At 46.5% G+C, this 19,645-nt stretch overlaps 1 protein-coding gene across 1 annotated transcript in view; it reads left to right on the top strand.

Annotated features, from left to right (window-relative positions):
• The first annotated feature begins 226 nt into the window (after positions 1-226).
• LOC148481549 (complement C3-like) overlaps positions 227-19,645 on the top strand; it is a 318,755-nt gene continuing 299,336 nt past the window's right edge. The window contains exon 1 of the mRNA XM_088453278.1: positions 227-309. Coding sequence (XP_088309404.1) covers positions 227-309 — 83 coding nt within the window. The remainder of the gene's footprint in view (positions 310-19,645) is intronic.

The following is a 19,645-nucleotide window of genomic DNA, read 5'->3' as shown; positions in this document are numbered from 1 at the left end:
ACTTAAACTGTCCTGACCTTTTCATTGGGCTTATTTGTAAGCAGACCTTGGGTAAAGGTTGTGCTTCAGAGAAGAAATCACATGGTTTCCAAAAACTGAACGATAGTGTGAAGCAACTGAGCAAACAAATCATCTTTACTTTTGCTCTGCATTTGGCTTGGTGCATTCTCTGAGAGAGGATATAAAAGCATACAGTGGTTACTTCTGCAAGCTCCTCTTTACTGTAATGCATCAATATTTGCAGTTCTCAATCTGGTCTGTCCTGCTGTGGGCTCAAACATGGGTTCAGTTGTCTTCATGTGTCCAATTGTAAGTATTACAGCCCATGTCCCATCTTTAGTTCTCTGCCCTGTTTTCACATACTGTATAACAGCTGCTTGTCTTTATATTACTGTATAAGTACACTAATAGTGGCATACTATGTATTTCTGCATGTTTACAGCATAAATAAAATAATTCTGAAGTGACACATTATAGTCAGTGAGGCATATACTGTATGTACTGTATTCCACATCTGAACTTCAGCTCTGAAGTTGCTGCATGCATTCCTCCTCTCCTGATTAACACCAGGCTCATATGACCGTGACATAGGTAATGTTTCTGTAGATGGTTATTTACTAACAAAGTGGACATTTGCGCTAAAGCATAGCCAACAATCATACATTGTCTAATTTTCACTACATTGATGGTAATCTTTAGTGAAGTTGGTGATCGTTCAAGCAAAAACCAGCTATAGAATGATAAAAGAAAAATAAATCTTAAAAGGATGTATTCTGCATCCCAGTGGTCAGGATGCCGGAGGTCAGAAACCCGCCCGCTGACATAAGTATTGGGCTTGAGGTTAGGGGTTAGGGTGGGGGTTAGAGTTAGGCTGTGGTGGAGAAAGGTAGGGTTTTGTACCATGTTGACATTTTGTATCCATCAACATATTAATAGCCGACATTTTGTATCATGTCAACATTTTCACTGTCAACATCATCAATTGTGACATTTTATACTGAGCTTCTTGATCATAGCTGAGAACAAAGCATAGAGAATATAGCTAAGGCAAGCCCTGGTTTAACTACACTGCACTAGAGTTGATACAGTAGAGCAGGAAGGGAAGTATTGCTCCACTTATCGCTCTATTACATCTCTACAATTTTAGTTAAGTGCTTTACCGTTTTTTCAGGCAGCTGCATATTATTTAGGTGCATTGTGAATTAAGAATGCCACACTGTTTCACATGGAAGACTGCACAAAGGTAACTAAAGAAGTGTTACATTGTGTCACCTGCTAGAGTCTAGGCCAGTGATTTTCAACCTTTTTTTAACCGGAGGCACACTACACAAGATCTTAAAATTGCCAAGGCACACCATCCGGCGAAGCGGCGTGTGCGAGCTACAGTATGAAAAAACATAAATATTGGCTCACACATAAAAAACCCCCCACACACTATGCCCAAACAGGAATAAAACACACAGAAACAAAAAAAAAGAGACATTGCTGGTCTTCAAAGAAAAAAACCCCCACATTGCTCCCCCCAAAAAACAAAGTACACTGGCTTTCACATAAAATAGTAATATACATTTTTCTGCCCCTTACTGTCAGCAGAGTACAGCGTGAAGGCTGGTGGCTAGTGGTGCTGGTAGAGATGGTGGCTGCGGGGCTGGCTGGATGCTGAGGCAGGCTGGCTGGTGGCTGCGGGGCTAGCTGGATGCTGAGGCAGGCTGGCTGGCAATGCTGGTGGCTGCGGGGCTGACTGGTGAGACAGGTAGGCTAGCTGGTGGCCGTGGGGCTGGCTGGTTGGGGGTTCTGGCGGCCTTCATGCAGAGCAGACCGTGGAGCTGGCTGGCGGGCGAGTGGGTTGACTGGAAACGTGGCATGCGTGAAATGTGATGTCACGCTGCTGCATCTCCACAGGTGATGGCCCGACCCGAGCACACCTGAGACTCCCAGAAGAACTCAGTGCTGCCCGGTCCGTAGTACAGCAGATCTGACCGACAGCTTTGATGGTCATATCTGACCGCGCGGAACACTTAACAACACTAGTGTGCTGCGGCACAGCGGTTGAAAAACACTGGTCTAGACTGAATGCCTTTTTCAGCTTGGATCGCAGTTGCTATTACACACGCAATCGGCCGATTGTTGCGTTCTGCTCATGCGTATGCATCGCAGTGCGTGAACCGGCCACTGCTATTGGGATTGCAGAGGCTACGCAGACCCATCGCAGAGTGATTGCTATTGGGAAAGCAAAGTGATGGGTGGGAGAGTGTGTATGTGTTGCGGGTGGGTGGGGTAGAGTGGATGGGGGTATGTGGAGTGCTGCACCATCTTACAGGAGTACCAGATCCTGATAATGGTAGAGTTGATAGTTGCTGGTCGGGTGCGCTCTTCCTGTGGATAGTGGATTTGCTGGGTGATGAGGTGTGTTGTACTGGGTGTAGTGGTTGTGTGTGAGGGTGGTGGCAAAGAATGTGGTGTGTAGTATCATAAAGGATGACAGACAACCAATGATAGGGCCAAATTGTTTATTGAGAAGCACAATGCTGCTCCGTTATGGTCCTGACAAATTATATAATCCTATGGGAGGGGCTGAGCTGCACATCCTAATATAAAACTATATAAAATTATATATCCTGTTATGTTTCATTGAGTAAAATGAACGAGTCCTGTAAGTACAATTAAGTAGGATTCTCCATGAGTTTTTATATATAAGTATTTTTTCTGCTTCTCCTACACAATTTTCACAGCCCTATACATATATAATTCACGGCCTCTTTACCAGTATTTTTAGAGAGGTTACCTATTTAGAAATCCTATTTAAAATGCAGAAAGATTGAGAAGTAGGGCACGGTTGCATAGGATACTTAAAAAGCCCATTTGTTGGCGGTTGCATCCTGTATGACAACACCAATTAAGTGTTTAATAGAATTGTAAGAAATCACATAAAAGATAGATTAAAGGTATTTTGTATTTTAATTAATATTTAAATGATCTTGATAACAATCACCAACAATAAAGACATACATAACAGTTTGGTATAATACAGATGTTCTGTCTTTTGGTACTTGAGTGTGAGTTTGCAAAAGGAAGTTTATTTTGATTATGTGAGGACAGAGTGGAGATAGAAGAGGGAGATGTTCCCTCATGATCCACCATGGAATCTGTATTCCTAAACAAACGCCATTCTTAGGGCAGTATATCTCAATAATACCTGATAATTCCATATATAAACAAGCCCATCTGGGAATTAATTTTTTTACAGACACATTCTGGAAATTTCAAATATGTGAAGTAATTGTTTCAAGACAATAGACTACATGAGGTCTAAGGAGAGTAGGTGTATTCCAGCATCCCTTGTCATGCAAATGAATCTTACCTCAGAATCCATTGCTACCTAAGATAAAATAAATTTCCCTCCAGGGGCTGTTCAGCATTGCACCCAATTGAATTGAGCCCAATGTTGATTGACAAGAAAGTTTCTGCCATTCCTATCATGAATTCTTTCAGTGTTTGCAATTTCCTTATTGTTGGAGCATAATTATTACAAAAAAAGGTCCTGTTTAAGTAACAAAAACTTTATATAACGTTCCCCAAGAAACATTTATCACAAATTCATATTTACTCCAGTCAGTGAAGATGAAGTTGTTTCCAAACTTATATTGCTCAAACTGAATAAATAATTTGTATCTGACAAGTAGCAATCAAAGACACAGATACTCTTTAATTGTTATGTCTCCCTACCTAGGTACTGCTTGAGTAATTTTATAAAACTTAAGAGACTTTAAAGATATTTGGATTCAGATGATTTTTACAGTAGGTACTAACACATCTTTATCTATCCTCTAAACTGTCTACTGCTTACCATATGATCAACATTGCTAAAATATGTTAGTAACGAATAAACCTCTACCTTTTATTTTCTTGACATAACTTTTATGCATGTATTTTGTATAAATGCATACATTTGATTCAAATTATCTATAGATATACATTATGTTTGACTGCATGTGTATGCTGTGTGGGTGGACTTGACTTATAGTTTTGAAGTACAGTCAGCTTCTAGCAACCTTGTGAGTGTAGATGCCATTTTGGTCCGAAGTTACCACACATCAGAATGGCAGGCAGATGTTTCTTGAACTGCAGGGTGGTCTCTAAAAGTAAGTGCGGCTTTTTCAAGGATTTCTGTCTGTCTTGGCTGGAAATCCTTTTATACTTCCTGGATTGACATCTGAGGTGTCTTGATTAGGTGGCACCATGCTGAGGTGTGGTTAAATCTTTGTTTACAAATACTGCTTCATTCTGGCTGCATGAACTCTGCTGTTATGAACCTCCTGGGTGTGGTTGAGCAAAATGTCACAGAATATAGTAATATAATTCAAAATAATGTTTATTGAGGGAGGATACAGTTCCAAAGGAATGCAGATAAACTTGGAAATGCAGATACAGTAAGCTTGGAAGTACAGATATGCTTGAAAGTGCAGAACTGGTATGTAGTCAGGAAGCCGGCGATCAAAATGCCGACCGCCGGCTTCCCGACTGTCAAATCCCGGCATGGGACTAATGATAGGCGTTGAAGTCCCGACGCATACCATTTTCCACCTGCCAAAATCCCGACACCCAGATACTGAACGAAAGTAAGCCGGGCGTCGGGACCTCTTAGCCGCAGTAGGGGGGGTTAGGTTTAGGGACTACCGAGGGGAGTTAGGGTTAGGCACCCCCCCAGGAGGGGAAGGGGGGTTATGGTTAGGCACCCCTGGGGGGAGGTTAGGGTTAGGTACCCCCTGGGAGGGTTTAGGTTTAGGGTGTGTGGAGGGGGGTTAAGTTTAGGCACCCCTGGGGGGAGGTTAGGGTTAGGCACTAGGGGGGGAGGTTAGGGTTAGGCAACCCTAAGGGAGGGTTGGGGGGGAAAGGGGTAGGGATGGCCTACTTATCTCTGCTGTCGGGATCTTTACTCATCATGCTGCTGGTGTCGGGATTTCAACATACATACCGATTCCGATAAACTCCATAGATGAGAATGGTTACAAGGCAGAAACCAATAAATTCCTGTATAACTGAGCAAGGAACACATGGAAGGTAACCTGATGAATGGCAGATGTCCCTTTGCTTGGCAGGCACAATACAGAGGAGCTCACAGGAACAGAAGTCTAGAAACATAGGAGAAATCTTAATGACTCAGCAATGAATGCTGGGACTAGGCAGACTTAAATAGCCAGGTGTCAAGTGTAATCCATACTGATGAATCAGTAGTTATTTAGCTGACACCTGGCTGCAGAACAGAGCAGTCCCTCTGGTGAGATCCAGAACTGTAGTTCACATAACAGGAGACCTGGTGACCCCTGGTGGTGGGGAATCATGATGGAATTGAGTTCTAACAATATGCCCCCCTTCAGAAGGCAGATTCCAGACACCTAGAGGGCGTACTGCCTTGTACTAATTCTTTTTAACACCAGAGAAGGAATGTAGGAATGCATTTATAAAACTTTCTGAAATAAAGAAGCCATTCAGGGTATCAAAAATGGGATGGACAGAACCTCCTGAGTATTACTTCATAGAAAAAGGTCAGATTCTACAATACTGGGTATTTAGAGTCCATTAAAGAATACACACACTTCAGAGTTCTCCTCTGAACCCCATTTACATAGAGGCTATCATGTCATTGTGGGTAGCATCAGACAACTCAATGTGTTGTTGAATCAAAGCCATAATTTGACTGATATCCCCATCAAAATAAATAGATTGACAGCTGGAGGGTTCATGGATTTGAGCATAAGTATCCCTTGCCCTGTCAGCCTGGACATCTGTCACTCCTGGGATACTGGATTGGGCAGCAGATCTTTGAAATACCAGAATGGTGGCAGATGAAACTGGGACCACTGGGCTGACAGAAGATGACACTGGAACCACCAGACTTATGGCAGACAAGACTGGAACCACAAAACTGATGGCAGAAAAGACTGGAACCACAGGACTAATGACAGACAGACAAACTCGTACCCAGAGATGTGGGTAGACAGAACCTTGCCCCCAGAGGAGTGAGCAGACAGAATCTCATGCCCTGAGGTATGGGCAGACAGGACCTTGCACCCAGAGGCATGGGCAATTAGAAACTCATGCCTGGAGACATGGACAAATAGAATCTCACACCTGGAGGCATGGGCAAACAAAACCTCATGCACAGAGGCATGGGCAGACAGAACCATGGACCTGGATGCATGGGCAGACAGAACCTCTGGCAAGGCAGTAAGCACCTCACAGACTACAGGCAGTGTGACAGAACACCACTTGGACCTCTGGCAATGTGACTGACACCTCTCAGATCTCTGGCAAGTCATCAAGCACCTCTCAAATATCAGGCAAGGTGACTGGTACTGCTCGGACCTCAAGCAAGGTGACAGGCATTTCTTGGACCACTGGCAAGGCAGTGGGTACTTTTTGGAAGTTTGGCAAGGTGACTGGCACCTCTCAGACCTCAGGCAAAGTGACAAGTACCTATTGGACCTCTGGCAAGGTGACAGACACTTCTCTGACCTCTAACAAGGCAAAAGGCACCTCTTGGACCTCTGACATGGTGACAGATAACTCTTTATGCCTAGAGGCAAGGTAAACTTAACCCCATGCCCAAAGGCAAGGACATTCAGTTTGGTCAGCAAGACAGCACTTAGGTTGGCAGCTGGCATGCAGCACTGTCAGATAACTTGGGTTGAGCAGCAGCTCTCCAAGAATAGCAGCAGGCTAGAGGAATTGCACCCATTCAAATAGCAGACAAGAGTCCCTTATTGGGACTAGCAGACACAAGTCCCCCACCAGAACCGGAAGACAGGAGTCCTCCACTGGGACTTGCAAACAGGAATCCCTCACTGGGAATGGCAGGTAGGTGTCCCTCAATGGGATTGGCAGACAGGAGTACCGTACTGGGACTGACAGTCAGGAGTGTAGCACTAGAGACCCCTCCTGGGGCTGTGGTACTAGAAACCCCTGCTGGAGCTGTGGCACTAGAGGCCCCTTCTGGGTCTGTGGCACTGGAGACCACTCCTGGTACTATAGCATTATGAGGTATCTACAACCTAGCATTCCCCAGATCAAATGTGGATCTTTCAGAGTGAGCAGGACAGCAAAAAGTGTTCAGGATATGCACATTATAAACACAGCTGATTACATCTGCTAAAAAAAACAACTTACTCTGCCTCAGTAAGGGGAGCATGAGGACCACTAGAACACTTGATACTTCCTGAAATGGCTATGCAGCATTGGAGGCTGCTGTGACAGATAGACTTGAGACCTTCTGAGAACAAGTGTCACTGGAATACCCCTTTTGAGTTGCAGTCTCCTAATGGCATATTGAGAATTGTAGCAGTCTGGAAAAGTTTAGGAGTTTCGACATAAAGGGCAGAGTCTGAGCTATCTGAACATGCATCAGCATAATGTCCATTTGCAGGGAGTGGAGTGAAACAGATACACTTCGAAGTGCAGATAAACTTGGAAACAAATAAAGGGGTCTATTTACTAAGCAGTGTTAGGAGACAGAGTGAAAAGTGATAAGGATGCCAGCCAATCAGCTCCCAACTGTCATCTCACAGGCTGTGTTTGAAAAATGACAGTTGGGAGCTAATTGGCTGGCATGTTATCACTTTCTTATCACTTTTCACTCTGTCTCCTAACACTGCTTAGTAAATAGACCCCACAGTTCTGTATACCTGAACAAGGAACAGACAGAAGGTAACCTGATGAATGACAAAAGTTCCTTAGCTTAGTAAGCACACAAGTCCAGAAACCTAGCAGAAACCAGGCAGACTTATATATCCAGGTGTCAGGTGAACGAGTAATGATTACTTGACACCTGGCTGCAGAACAGAGTCAGAAGAGCAGCCCCTCTGGTGAGATCCAGAACTGCAGTTCACATAAAAGGAGGCCTGGTGATCCCTGGTGGTGGGGATTCATGATGGAATTGAGTTCTAACAATATGCCCCCCTTAAGAAGGCAGATTCCAGACACCTACAGGGCATACTTCCTTGTTCTAATTCTTTTTAATACCAGAGAAGGAATGTAGGAATGCATTTTCTAAAACTTTCTGAAATAAAGGAGCCATTCAGCGTATCAAAAATGGGATGGACAGAACCTCCTGAGTATTACTTCATAGAAACAGTCAGATTCTACAATACTGGGTACAGGCAAAGTGACGAGAACCTATTTTACCTCTGGCAAGGTGACTGACACTTCTCTGATCTCTAACAAGGCAACTGGCACCTCTCGGACCTCTGGCATGGTGACAGACAACTCTTTATGCCCAAAGGTAAACCCAAAGGTAAACGTAACCCCATGCCCAAGGTAAACTTAACCCCATGCCCAAAGGCAAGGACATTCAGTTTGGCCAGCAGGACAGCACTTAGGTTGGCAACTGGCATGCAGCACTGTCAGATAACTTGGGTTGAGCAGCAGCACTCAAAGAATAGCAGCAGGCTAGAGGAATTGCACCCTCTTAGAAATAGCAGACAAGAGTCCCTTATTGGGACTATTAGACACAAGTCCCCCATCAGAACTGGAAGACAGGAGTTCTTCACTGGGAATGGCAGGTCCTACAATCTGCACAAGCGGTCAGAGGTGTGCTTGAGAATCATTAGAACTGGACATGAGGATGTCGTCATGCATGCTTAAGTTCCAATGTAGCAGTCACAATTTGATTAATATATAGAAGACAGAAACGACTTGTGGATTATGTTTATAGACATAAATATATAAATGTGTGGCAGCAATGCTGGCTTCATAAATGACATGTGGATTATGTATAAAACATGAATAGATAAATATGTGTAGCAGCAATGCTGGCTTCAGATTATAAATCTGCACATTTCTTGCTAGTTTTGAATCATGCTGTGAGGACATGGGATGTGTGTTACAAATTTACTGGCAGCATCTCAGTCATTGCAGAGATCAATTTACTTTTTAGTCCTTTTGTGTCCCCCATCCGTCTCCTAGTGTATGTGTGACATTCTCAGGACACACATTTTCATTAGCATGTCTATTATGTACTGTAATAATGTAAGTTATTGAAATGTTTAATACTGGATAAGCCTTGATGTTAGCCTGGTCCATATGTCTGTGTTAGAGCAAGGTGACACCTCCCAAAACAAAAGACCCTCTAAGTTAATTCCCACCTCCCCAGGGGACGCTCAGGATTTACTCCTCCTTCCATTTGCCTGTTTTGTGCTTCACGTGAACCTGGTAGACTGAACGGAACCATCCCAGCAGGTGTTGGTCAGGGAAGTAATACCCAGAGGAGGTAGGAGCAAGTGACAGCATAAGGGACTCGCACCAATCAGGAAACGGTGCAACCCCCCCTGGGAGGTCACAATATCGTGGGAAATTGGAATATTTTAAAACAGGTCACTGAAGGTAACTCCACATGTTAGTCGCTGACTTTGGCTAAGAGGCCTCTCGCTCTGCCAAGGTGCTAGTGGAACGCATCACCAGTTCTGTGGATTTATACTTGGAAATTCTGCAAGGACCTATACGCTATTCATTGCTGTGTGTTCTGTGATTAGCTTCTACTGCATGGGGTCCTGGAAATGCTTGATTGTACCCAGGGACTATCACTGCTGTGTGATCTCTGATAGTTTCTACGTGTGGGGTCCTGAAAGTGATTGAGTGGACATACGCTATGCACTGCTGCGTGATCAGTGATAGTTTCTACTGTGGGGACTGAGGGTCTCTAGCTATTTTGTGGAATTGTTCTGGGACATTATACTCTACTGGGACTGCCTCTGTCTGGACTGCTACCTGTTTATTGCCCGTTCACTGGATTTACTGCTTGTCCTGACATATTATCTATTTCTGTGTGCTGTGGAAAAATAAACCATCACGTTGGTTTCATCTGCTCGGTGTCTGGGTGATTGAGTGAACCCCGTATCCTCACATTTGGCGGCAGCGACAGTGGGATCATTCAGACACCAGCTTTCAAGCATAAAGTCATAAAATACAGCAGGGAATGGATCCAGAACCACTATGCTACCGATACCTCAAGAAGGGCCCCCTGCAGGATCTCTGCCGAATAAAACAGATTGAGTTTTATGCGGAGGACACCAGGAAAAAATGAATGGCAAAACTAGCCCAGTGGGACCAAGATCATCCAGCGGAGGAGGACGATGAGGACGATGTACCGGAGCAGACCGAGGGTCAGGGAACCACGGCGACAACGGTTTCCGGGGCAATGCCTACCATGGGAGGGGTAGATCAATTGCGGGAGTTGCTGGCAGCGTTAGGACAAGGAGCAGCGGTACTGGGGGCCGCACTGGGAGCACAGACCTACACCCCTGTCCCACCAGTATCAGTAAGTCAGCCAGCCAGGCTGCGATATCGGGACATACCGCCTTTTGATGAGGCCAGCTCGGACATTGATAACCATTTGCAGACGTTTGAATCAATGATGTCTCTGCATAAAATTGAGGCAGCAGAATGGCCTCTATATTTGTTACCCAGTCTGAGAGGACGGGCGCTGGAAGTGTGCCAGGCTTTGAGTCCAGAACAGACATTGGCCTATGAGGAGGTCCGGGGGGTGCTGCTTGCCAGATATGCGGTGACTGCTGAATCATACCGCGCCAAGTTCCGGTCAATGTCATGGAAAGGGGATACCTCATTTACAGAGTTTAAGAACCTGTTGCGGCGGAACTGTGACAGATGGTTGGCCGGAAAGCAGGCACGCACTGTAGTGGAGGTTAAAAACGTTATTATCCTGGAACAGTTGCTTAACAAGATGCCCCCGGAAATTCGAGAGTGGGTGGCGGATTGGAACCCCACCACTCCGGAGAATGCAGCACACCTAGCTGACGAGTTCACAGCTAACAGGCCCCGGTGGAGAGGAGCCAACCCAGTAGAGAGGTCAGCCCCCCGACGGCCCCAACCAAACCAGAATCCCTACCTGGCAACCCAGCGCCCGGCCCCACTACACACCCCAGCTCTGCAAACGGCCAATGCAAGGCCGCGGGGCCCTGCACTTCCAGAGCCTCGGCGGTGTTTCAACTGTCACCAGGTAGGGCATGTGCAGCGAGACTGTCCGCGGGGAAGAGGACAATTTCCAGGTGCCCGACCAGCTGTGCCCAGGGTAGCTGTGTGCCAGGAAACAACATTTGGGGGTGGGGAGGGGAACTGCATTCCTGATGCGCCAGAGGCGGAGGAAGTAGCATATCAAGTGGAGGTAGTAGCAGCTATTGGGAAAGCTACCCCGGATAACATGAAAACCCACGTACAGCCTGTTAAAGTCAATGGACAGGAACTGCAAGGATTGAGAGACTCCGGGGCCTCCATTACCCTGGTCCGACCGGAGTTAATCCCCCCCTGCCAACTATTGGAGAAACGGAAAATTAAAATCTCCATGGCCGGAGGGCAGATCACTGTTATCCCCATGGCCCGGGTACACTTGGATTGGGGCCTGGACTCAGGGGAAGTGGAGGTGGGACTTTTGGGTGGGTTACCCACCCATGTTATCCTGGGAAATGATCTGGGCAGTGGTTTGGCTAGTTATTTTGTGGGAGCTATCACCCGGAGCCAAGCACAGTTGTTGGCGACAGCACCCGAGGACCCTCTCGGGCCAGCGTCGGGGGTCTTGGTGGGATCAATGGCCACAACCCCTGACCTGTCACCGGTGAGTAACACTGAACCAGACTTGTTTGACTGTAATGGGAATCTGGGGGAGCTAGACAGGACGGCATTTAGGGAAGCCCAACGGACAGACCCTTCCCTAGCTAGCCTCCGCAGTGCGGCAGAACGGGCAGATTGGGGACCTCAGGGGGATCGCATCCAGTGGGAGGAGGGGAGACTGTACAGGGTGCCTGCAAAAGCAGACCCCTTAGAGCCTGAAGTCCTAAGGAAACAGTTGATTGTTCCCCAGCAGTACCATACCCGGTTGCTAGCACTTGCCCATGACACTCCCTTAGCAGGCCACTTAGGGGTTCGTAAAACCCGTGCCCGGCTATTACGGCACTTCTTCTGGCCTGGAATAAGCCAAGCAGTAAAACAGTATAGGGAATCCTGTGAGGTATGTCAACGCCTCGGGGGGCCCCCACGTCGAGCTCCCCTACAACCCATGCCTGTCATAAGCGAGCCATTTAAGAGAGTGGCCATGGACATTGTTGGGCCTTTTAAGAAGCCGAGCCGAACAGGGAAGAAATACATACTGACCGTAGTTGACTATGCGACTAGATACCCTGAGGCAGTGGCCCTGGCATCCATAGATGCTGAGCATATTGCCCAGGCTCTCATGGACATCTTTAGCCGTGTAGGATTTCCCCAAGAAGTAGTTACCGATCAGGGTACACAATTTCAAGGGGACTTGCTGCAAACAGTATGGTACAAATTTGGGGTCCATCCCTTCCGCACGACAGCCTACCATCCCCAGACGAATGGGCTCTGCGAGAGGTTTAATGGGACCCTAAAGCAGTTGCTGCGGGCATATGCTGAATCGGAGGGGGGGGATTGGGAGAAGTCGTTGCAGCAGCTATTATTCGCGTACCGCGAAGTGCCGCAAGATTCCACTGGATTCTCCCCTTTTGAGTTATTATATGCACGAAGGGTACGAGGGCCTCTAGACCTAGTCTGGGAAAGCTGGGAAGGGACATTCCAGGAACCTGAGGTTCCTGTCCTGGAGTATGTAGTCCAAATGAGGGAGAGATTGCAGCGTTTGATGCAGCTTGCGCATGACCACATGCTGGGGGCACAGGAACGGCAGAGCCAGTACTATAACCAGCGAGCACATGAAAGGGAGCTAGATGTTGGGCAGAAAGTGATGGTTCTAGTACCTGCCCGAAAGCACAAGTTACAGGCAACCTGGGCAGGGCCCTATACCATCATGGGTCGTCAGGGCCAGGTAGATTATATTGTTGCCCTAGGTCCAACAGGGAAGCGGGTGGGTACCTACCACATAAATCGGTTAAAGGAGTATGTCACTAGAGAAATAGGGGCTGTGGCAATCTGCTGCCCACCTATGGATGACCCAGAGACTGACCCTATCCCTGACATTTTAGCAGCAACCAAAAAGGATCTAGGGGTAGAGGCAGTGCCCATAGGCTCACAGTTAACAGCAACCCAGGCCAGAAAGATGAGGGAGGTGTTGGAGGTAGAGAGACCTCAATTCACAAGCAAACCAGGGCGCACCCATGTAGTGGCCCATCATGTCGACACCGGGGCGGCTCGGCCCATTAGGCAACCCGCATATTGGGTGAGTCCAGAGGTGCTGGACATGATCAAAAAAAAGGTTGATGAAATGCTGGCACTTGGGGTCATTGTACCATCCACTAGTCCCTGGGCAGCCAGTGTAGTCTTAGTGCCTAAGAAGGATGGGAGCACTCGCTTCTGTGTGGACTATAGGAAGCTGAATGAGGTGACTGTGACGGATGCATACCCCATGCCCCGGGTAGATGAGTTGCTAGACAGGTTGGGGGCGGCTCGCTATGTATCCACTGTGGACCTTAGTAAGGGGTACTGGCAGATACCCCTTACCAGGGAGGCACAGGAGAGGTCTGCATTCAGCACCCCATTTGGGCTATTTGAATTTGCAGCCATGCCCTTTGGTATGAAGAATGCCCCAGCCACCTTTCAGCGTACAGTAGATCGCGTGCTGACAGGCATACCTGGACGACATAGCAATTTTTAGTGAGACCTGGGAGGAACATCTGCAGCATGTTGCCCAGGTGCTAGCCCAGATTAGCCAGGCGGGGTTGACTATCAGACCAGACAAATGTCAGATGGGGATGGCAGAGGTGTTGTATCTCGGGCACAGGGTTGGTGGAGGCCAAATTTGTCCAGAGCCGGCAAAAATTGAGGCCATCTTGAAGTGGCCTCAACCCACTAACCAAAAACAGGTAAGTGCCTTCCTTGGAATGGCAGGGTACTATCGGAAGTTTGTGCCCCAGTACAGCACCATTGCCAAGCCATTAACTGACCTGACGACCAAAAAGTACACCCGAGAAATACACTGGACCCCTGAGTGTGAACGGGCTTTTTCCCAGCTTAAGGAAATTTTGTCCCAATCCCCAGTATTAGCAGCCCCCGACTTTCGCAAGTGGTTCATTGTGCAAACCGATGCCTCAGGTTATGGAATAGGAGCTGTGTTGATCCAGGTAGGGGAAGATGGATGTGAACACCCAGTGGCTTTTCTCTCGCGGAAGCTTGTCGACCGTGAGGTAGCCTACGCCACTATTGAAAAGGAGTGTCTGACTATAGTCTGGGCCCTTAAGAAGCTGCAGCCATACGTGTATGGGTGCGAGTTCTCGGTGGTCACAGATCATAACCCCCTTAGTTGGCTACAACGTACTGCAGGAGACAATGGACGCTTGCTAAGATGGAGTTTGGCCCTGCAACTGTACAACTTCTCTATTTCCCACAAACAGGGTAGAGATCACGGAAACGCGGATGGCTTGTCCCGTCAGCAGGAACCAGACCCAGTTCTACGCAACACTGGAAGACCTAGCACCGCCTCGCCCAGTCAGTAATGTGTCCTTATCACCCCTGGGAACAAGGCCTAAAAAGTGGGAGAGGAATGTGAGGACATGGGATGTGTGTTACAAATTTACTGGCAGCATCTCAGTCATTGCAGAGATCAATTTACTTTTTAGTCCTTTTGTGTCCCCCATCCATCTCCTAGTGTATGTGTGACATTCTCAGGACACACATTTTCATTAGCATGTCTATTATGTACTGTAATAATGTAAGTTATTGAAATGTTTAATACTGGATAAGCCTTGATGTTAGCCTGGTCCATATGTCTGTGTTAGAGCAAGGTGACACCTCCCAAAACAAAAGACCCTCTAAGTTAATTCCCACCTCCCCAGGGGACGCTCAGGATTTACTCCTCCTTCCATTTGCCTGTTTTGTGCTTCACGTGAACCTGGTAGACTGAACGGAACCATCCCAGCAGGTGTTGGTCAGGGAAGTAATACCCAGAGGAGGTAGGAGAAAGTGACAGCATAAGGGACTCGCACCAATCAGGAAACGGTGCAACCCCCCCTGGGAGGTCACAATATCGTGGGAAATTGGAATATTTTAAAACAGGTCACTGAAGGTAACTCCACATGTTAGTCGCTGACTTTGGCTAAGAGGCCTCGCTCTGCCAAGGTGCTAGTGGAACGCATCACCAGTTCTGTGGATTTATACTTGGAAATTCTGCAAGGACCTATACGCTATTCATTGCTGTGTGTTCTGTGATTAGCTTCTACTGCATGGGGTCCTGGAAATGCTTGATTGTACCCAGGGACTATCACTGCTGTGTGATCTCTGATAGTTTCTACGTGTGGGGTCCTGGAAGTGATTGAGTGGACATACGCTATGCACTGCTGCGTGATCAGTGATAGTTTCTACTGTGGGGACTGAGGGTCTCTAGCTATTTTGTGGAATTGTTCTGGGACATTATACTCTACTGGGACTGCCTCTGTCTGGACTGCTACCTGTTTATTGCCCGTTCACTGGATTTACTGCTTGTCCTGACATATTATCTATTTCTGTGTGCTGTGGAAAAATAAACCATCACGTTGGTTTCATCTGCTCGGTGTCTGGGTGATTGAGTGAACCCCGTATCCTCACACATGCGTTTATCCAGTCAAATGTGTATAGTAGATTATATTAAATGTCTAAAGATGTATGTGAGTGCTCTGCGCTCTGAAGTGTATACAGCAGCTCAGTATCAATGGTAGAATTTAGTACAAATAAAACTAAGCACTACTTGAGAAAGCATATAGAAAAAAGTGTGTTTGTCTTTGAGTGCTTTAAATGGTAAAAACTTTATTCACAAACTGAGATTTTGATGATTACCTTCCATCTTGAATCATCAAAATCTCAGTTTGTGAATATATAGAATATCCTTCCTTTACATTACTGATTCACATTACCACGAAAGCATTAAAAAGACTTAAATTTGAATAAATAAGAAATAAGAAATTATTACGGTGAAAATGGGGTCCTGAAAAAAACATGTGGATACTGCATTTTTGAGGACTTGCTGGTTTTACCCCATCCTGTTTGGAGTAGGGGTGTGCACCGGCCACTTTTCGTGTTTTGGTTTTTGATCTGGATCTTTCTTCGTGTTTTGTATCTGGATTGGTTTTGCCAAAACCACCCTTCCGTGTTTTGGGTTCTGGGTTTTGTGTTTTGGATCTGTATTTTTTTTAAAAAAAGCATAAAAACAGCTAAAATCACAGAATTTGTGGGTTTTTCTGCTCCTATGCTATTATTAACCTCAATAACCTTAATTTCCACTCATTTCCAGTCTATTCTGAACACCTCACACCTCACAATAGTGTTTTTATATCCAAAAGGTTGCACCGTGGTAGCTGGATGACTATGCTAAGAGATACGAGTGGGCGGCACAAACACGTGGTCCATCTAGGAGTGACACTGCAGTGGCAGACAGGATGGCAGTTTGAAAAACTAGGCCCCAAACAGTACATAATTCAAAGAAAAAAAAGAGGTGCAAGATGGAATTGTCCTTGGGGCCCTCCCACCCACCCGTATGTTGTATAAACAGGACATGCACACTTTAACAAACCAAACATTTCAGCGCCAGGGTCTGCCACACGACTGTGCCTGAAATGATTGGTTCGTTTGGGCCCCCACAAAACAAGCTGGCAATTAATCTGTCCCTGCACAAACTGGCTCTACGGAGGCAAGATGTCGTCCTCATCCTCCTCATCCACCGATTCCTCACCCTCTTCAGTGTTGTGTACATCCTCATCCTCACAAAGTATTAATTCGTCCCAGCTGGAATCCACAACCACAGGTCCCTCTGTACGTTCTGGAGGCTGGTCTCCCTGGAAGAGTTGATAATTCATTTTATGAACATCATCTTCTCCACATTTTGTGGAAGCAACCTCCTACGCCTTTCGCTGACAAGGTTCCCGGCTGCACTAAACACTCTTTCGGAGTACACACTGGAGGGGTGCAACTCAGGTAAAATAGAGCCAGTTTGTACAGGGACCTCCAAATTGCTTCTTTTTCCTGCCAGTACAGGTACGGACTGTCTGACATGCCTTCTTGGATGCTGTCACCGATGTAATCCTTTAACAGACAGACGCACGCTTGTCGCTGCTGCTTTGAGGATGCAAGTGCGGCTACAGCCCACACAATTCACAAAGACAGAAAAAAAAAAGAAGAATATTTTTATTGTTTGTGGAGCACACTTAGAGGGTGTCACCACCCTTTAACAGACAGACGCACGCTTGTCGCTGCTGCTTTAAGGATGCAGGTGCGGCTACAGCCCACACATTTCACAAAGACAGAAAAAAAAAGAAGAATATTTTTATTGTTTGTGGAGCGCACTTTGAGGGTTACACCACCCTTTAACAGACAGACGCACGCTTGTCGCTGCTGCTTTGAGGACAGTATCATATGCAGTGACAGTAGACTTGTCAGAAATTGTTGGCACGTCCTTCAGTCCGGACCAGATGTCCAAACCGGCCCTTGACTTATGACACAGGTGCACGCTTGGCGCTGCTACTGTGTTGATGCATGTGCGGCTACATCGCACACAAGTCACAAACACATCAAAAAAATAGTTTTTTATTTTTTGGAGCACTTTGAGGGTTACACCACCCTTTAACAGACAGACGCATGCTTGTCGCTGCTGCTTTGAGGATGCAGGTGGAATCTAGACGGGATTTGGAACCGGGGACACACTACCTCCATCAATTGTCTAAATCCCACTGCACTAATGGCGGATACCGGACGCACATCTAACACCAACATAGCAGTCAAGGCCTCAGTTATACGTTTTGCTTCAGGATGACTGCTGTCGTACTTCATCCTCATCGCTAGGGACTGTTGGAGGGTCAATTGTTTAGTAAAAGTAGTGGTGTTCCTACTTCCTCTCTGGGATGATGAACAACTCCCAGCAGCAGCAACAGCACTAGGAGGAAGTGGTTCTTGATCTTTCCCTATTTTATTTTTATCGGAGAAAGTTTGGTCCTCCATTTATGTTATATTGATATATACGTGCGGCTAAGGCGCACACAAACACAGAATTTTTTTTTTTATTTTTGCTGGAGAGTAGTGCACTTTGTGGGTTACACTACCCTTTAAGAAATGAGCCAGCCGGCTCTTAACTTATGGGACACAGGCGCAGGCTTGGCGATGCTCCTTTGTTGATGCACGTGCAGCCACAGTGCACACAATTCACAAACACAGAAAATATTTTTTTATTTGGTTTGGAGTGTACTTTGGGGGTTACAGCACCCTTTAACGGTCAAGCCAGCCGTCCCTTTACTTATGACACAGGCGCACGCTTGGCACTACTTTGTTGATGCACGTGCGGCTACTGCGCACACAATTCACAAACACAGAAAATATTTTTTTATTTGGTTTGGAGTGTACTTTGGGGGTTACAGCACCCTTTAACGGTCAAGCCAGCCGTCCGTTTACTTATGACACAGGCGCACGCTTGGCACTACTTTGTTGACGCACGTGTGGCTACTGCGCACACAATTCACAAACACAGAAAAAATATATATTTTTTTAGCACTTGGGGGGAGAACCCCTGACGGACAGAGCACCCCCTGGACAACACTACAGCACCCCTTTAGGACTGGGACACTGCACAGGACTTTGGAGTGGACACAGCCCCTATGGACAACTGACTGCACCACACAGTCCAGCCAGCCCCTATGGACTTTGGAGGAGTGGACACAGCCCCTATGGACAACAGCAGCACAGCGCAGCACAACACAGCACAACACTACTCTGCACTACACTACACTACACAGCCCAGCCAGCCCTAACTCCCACCCTCCTTCTTCACTGTCCACAGCCGAGTGAGAAAATGGCGCCGACGCGGGTACCTTATATAGGATCCAAAACCCGCGAGACCCGGAAGGCGGGATGATGACGTTTTGCCTCGATTTCAGATCCGAGTCAGGCTGGAAAAGTCGAGCCTGACTCGGATCGGGGAGGCTCGGGGGGGTTTGTATTTCAGAAATCCGAACCCGCTCACCCCTAGTTTGGAGAATAAAGTTTTTACTATTTAAAGCAGTCAAAGACAAACATAGTCATCCTTGATAAAGAACCTTTGATGGTTTGAAATGCGTTGGATTGAGCAGAGCGGTACTGACAAGAAGTTCCGAGGAAGATCGGCAGCGGCGTCTGACGTCATTGAATGGCGCTGCGGAGAAGACACGCGGCACTCGTGGATACTGGGGAGATACCAAACACCGGATCCCAAGCGTCTAGCACATTGACCAAAGATCCTACGTGCAAGATCAAGGGAGGGAAAGTAAGGGCAAGTGCTAGTGATCTTTACTTCACAAACTTTATACAAATCGGACATTGAGGAATACCACTCATTCACATCACATACGCAAAAGGGCTATTAAAATTGTTTGTTTTTATATGCTTTCTCAAGTAACGCTTAGTTTTATTTAGATTATATTAAATGTTTGCCTTACCTAATGAAGACAAATCATATACAGTACATGAGTTTATACAGTGGTTCCATGTATTCTGTGTGGCTGGAACGTGAGTTATCCATATTAGTTGTAGTAACATTGCTAAGATGCCTGCTGAAATGTACATGTAGACAGTGGAGGTGTATATTGGGCCAGAGATGATATTGTTTATGCAGACGTCTGTGCACTCCAATCAGTGTCAGAACTTGTGAGTGGTGGGCATAGGTGCAAAAATATGCTTT

Source organism: Taudactylus pleione, unplaced genomic scaffold (genome assembly GCF_031769625.1).
Source record: "Taudactylus pleione unplaced genomic scaffold, aTauple2 ptg000574l, whole genome shotgun sequence".
NCBI lineage: Eukaryota > Metazoa > Chordata > Amphibia > Anura > Myobatrachidae > Taudactylus > Taudactylus pleione.
Note: the sequence above shows the minus strand (reverse complement) of the source record. Positions and strands in the feature narration are given on the sequence as shown.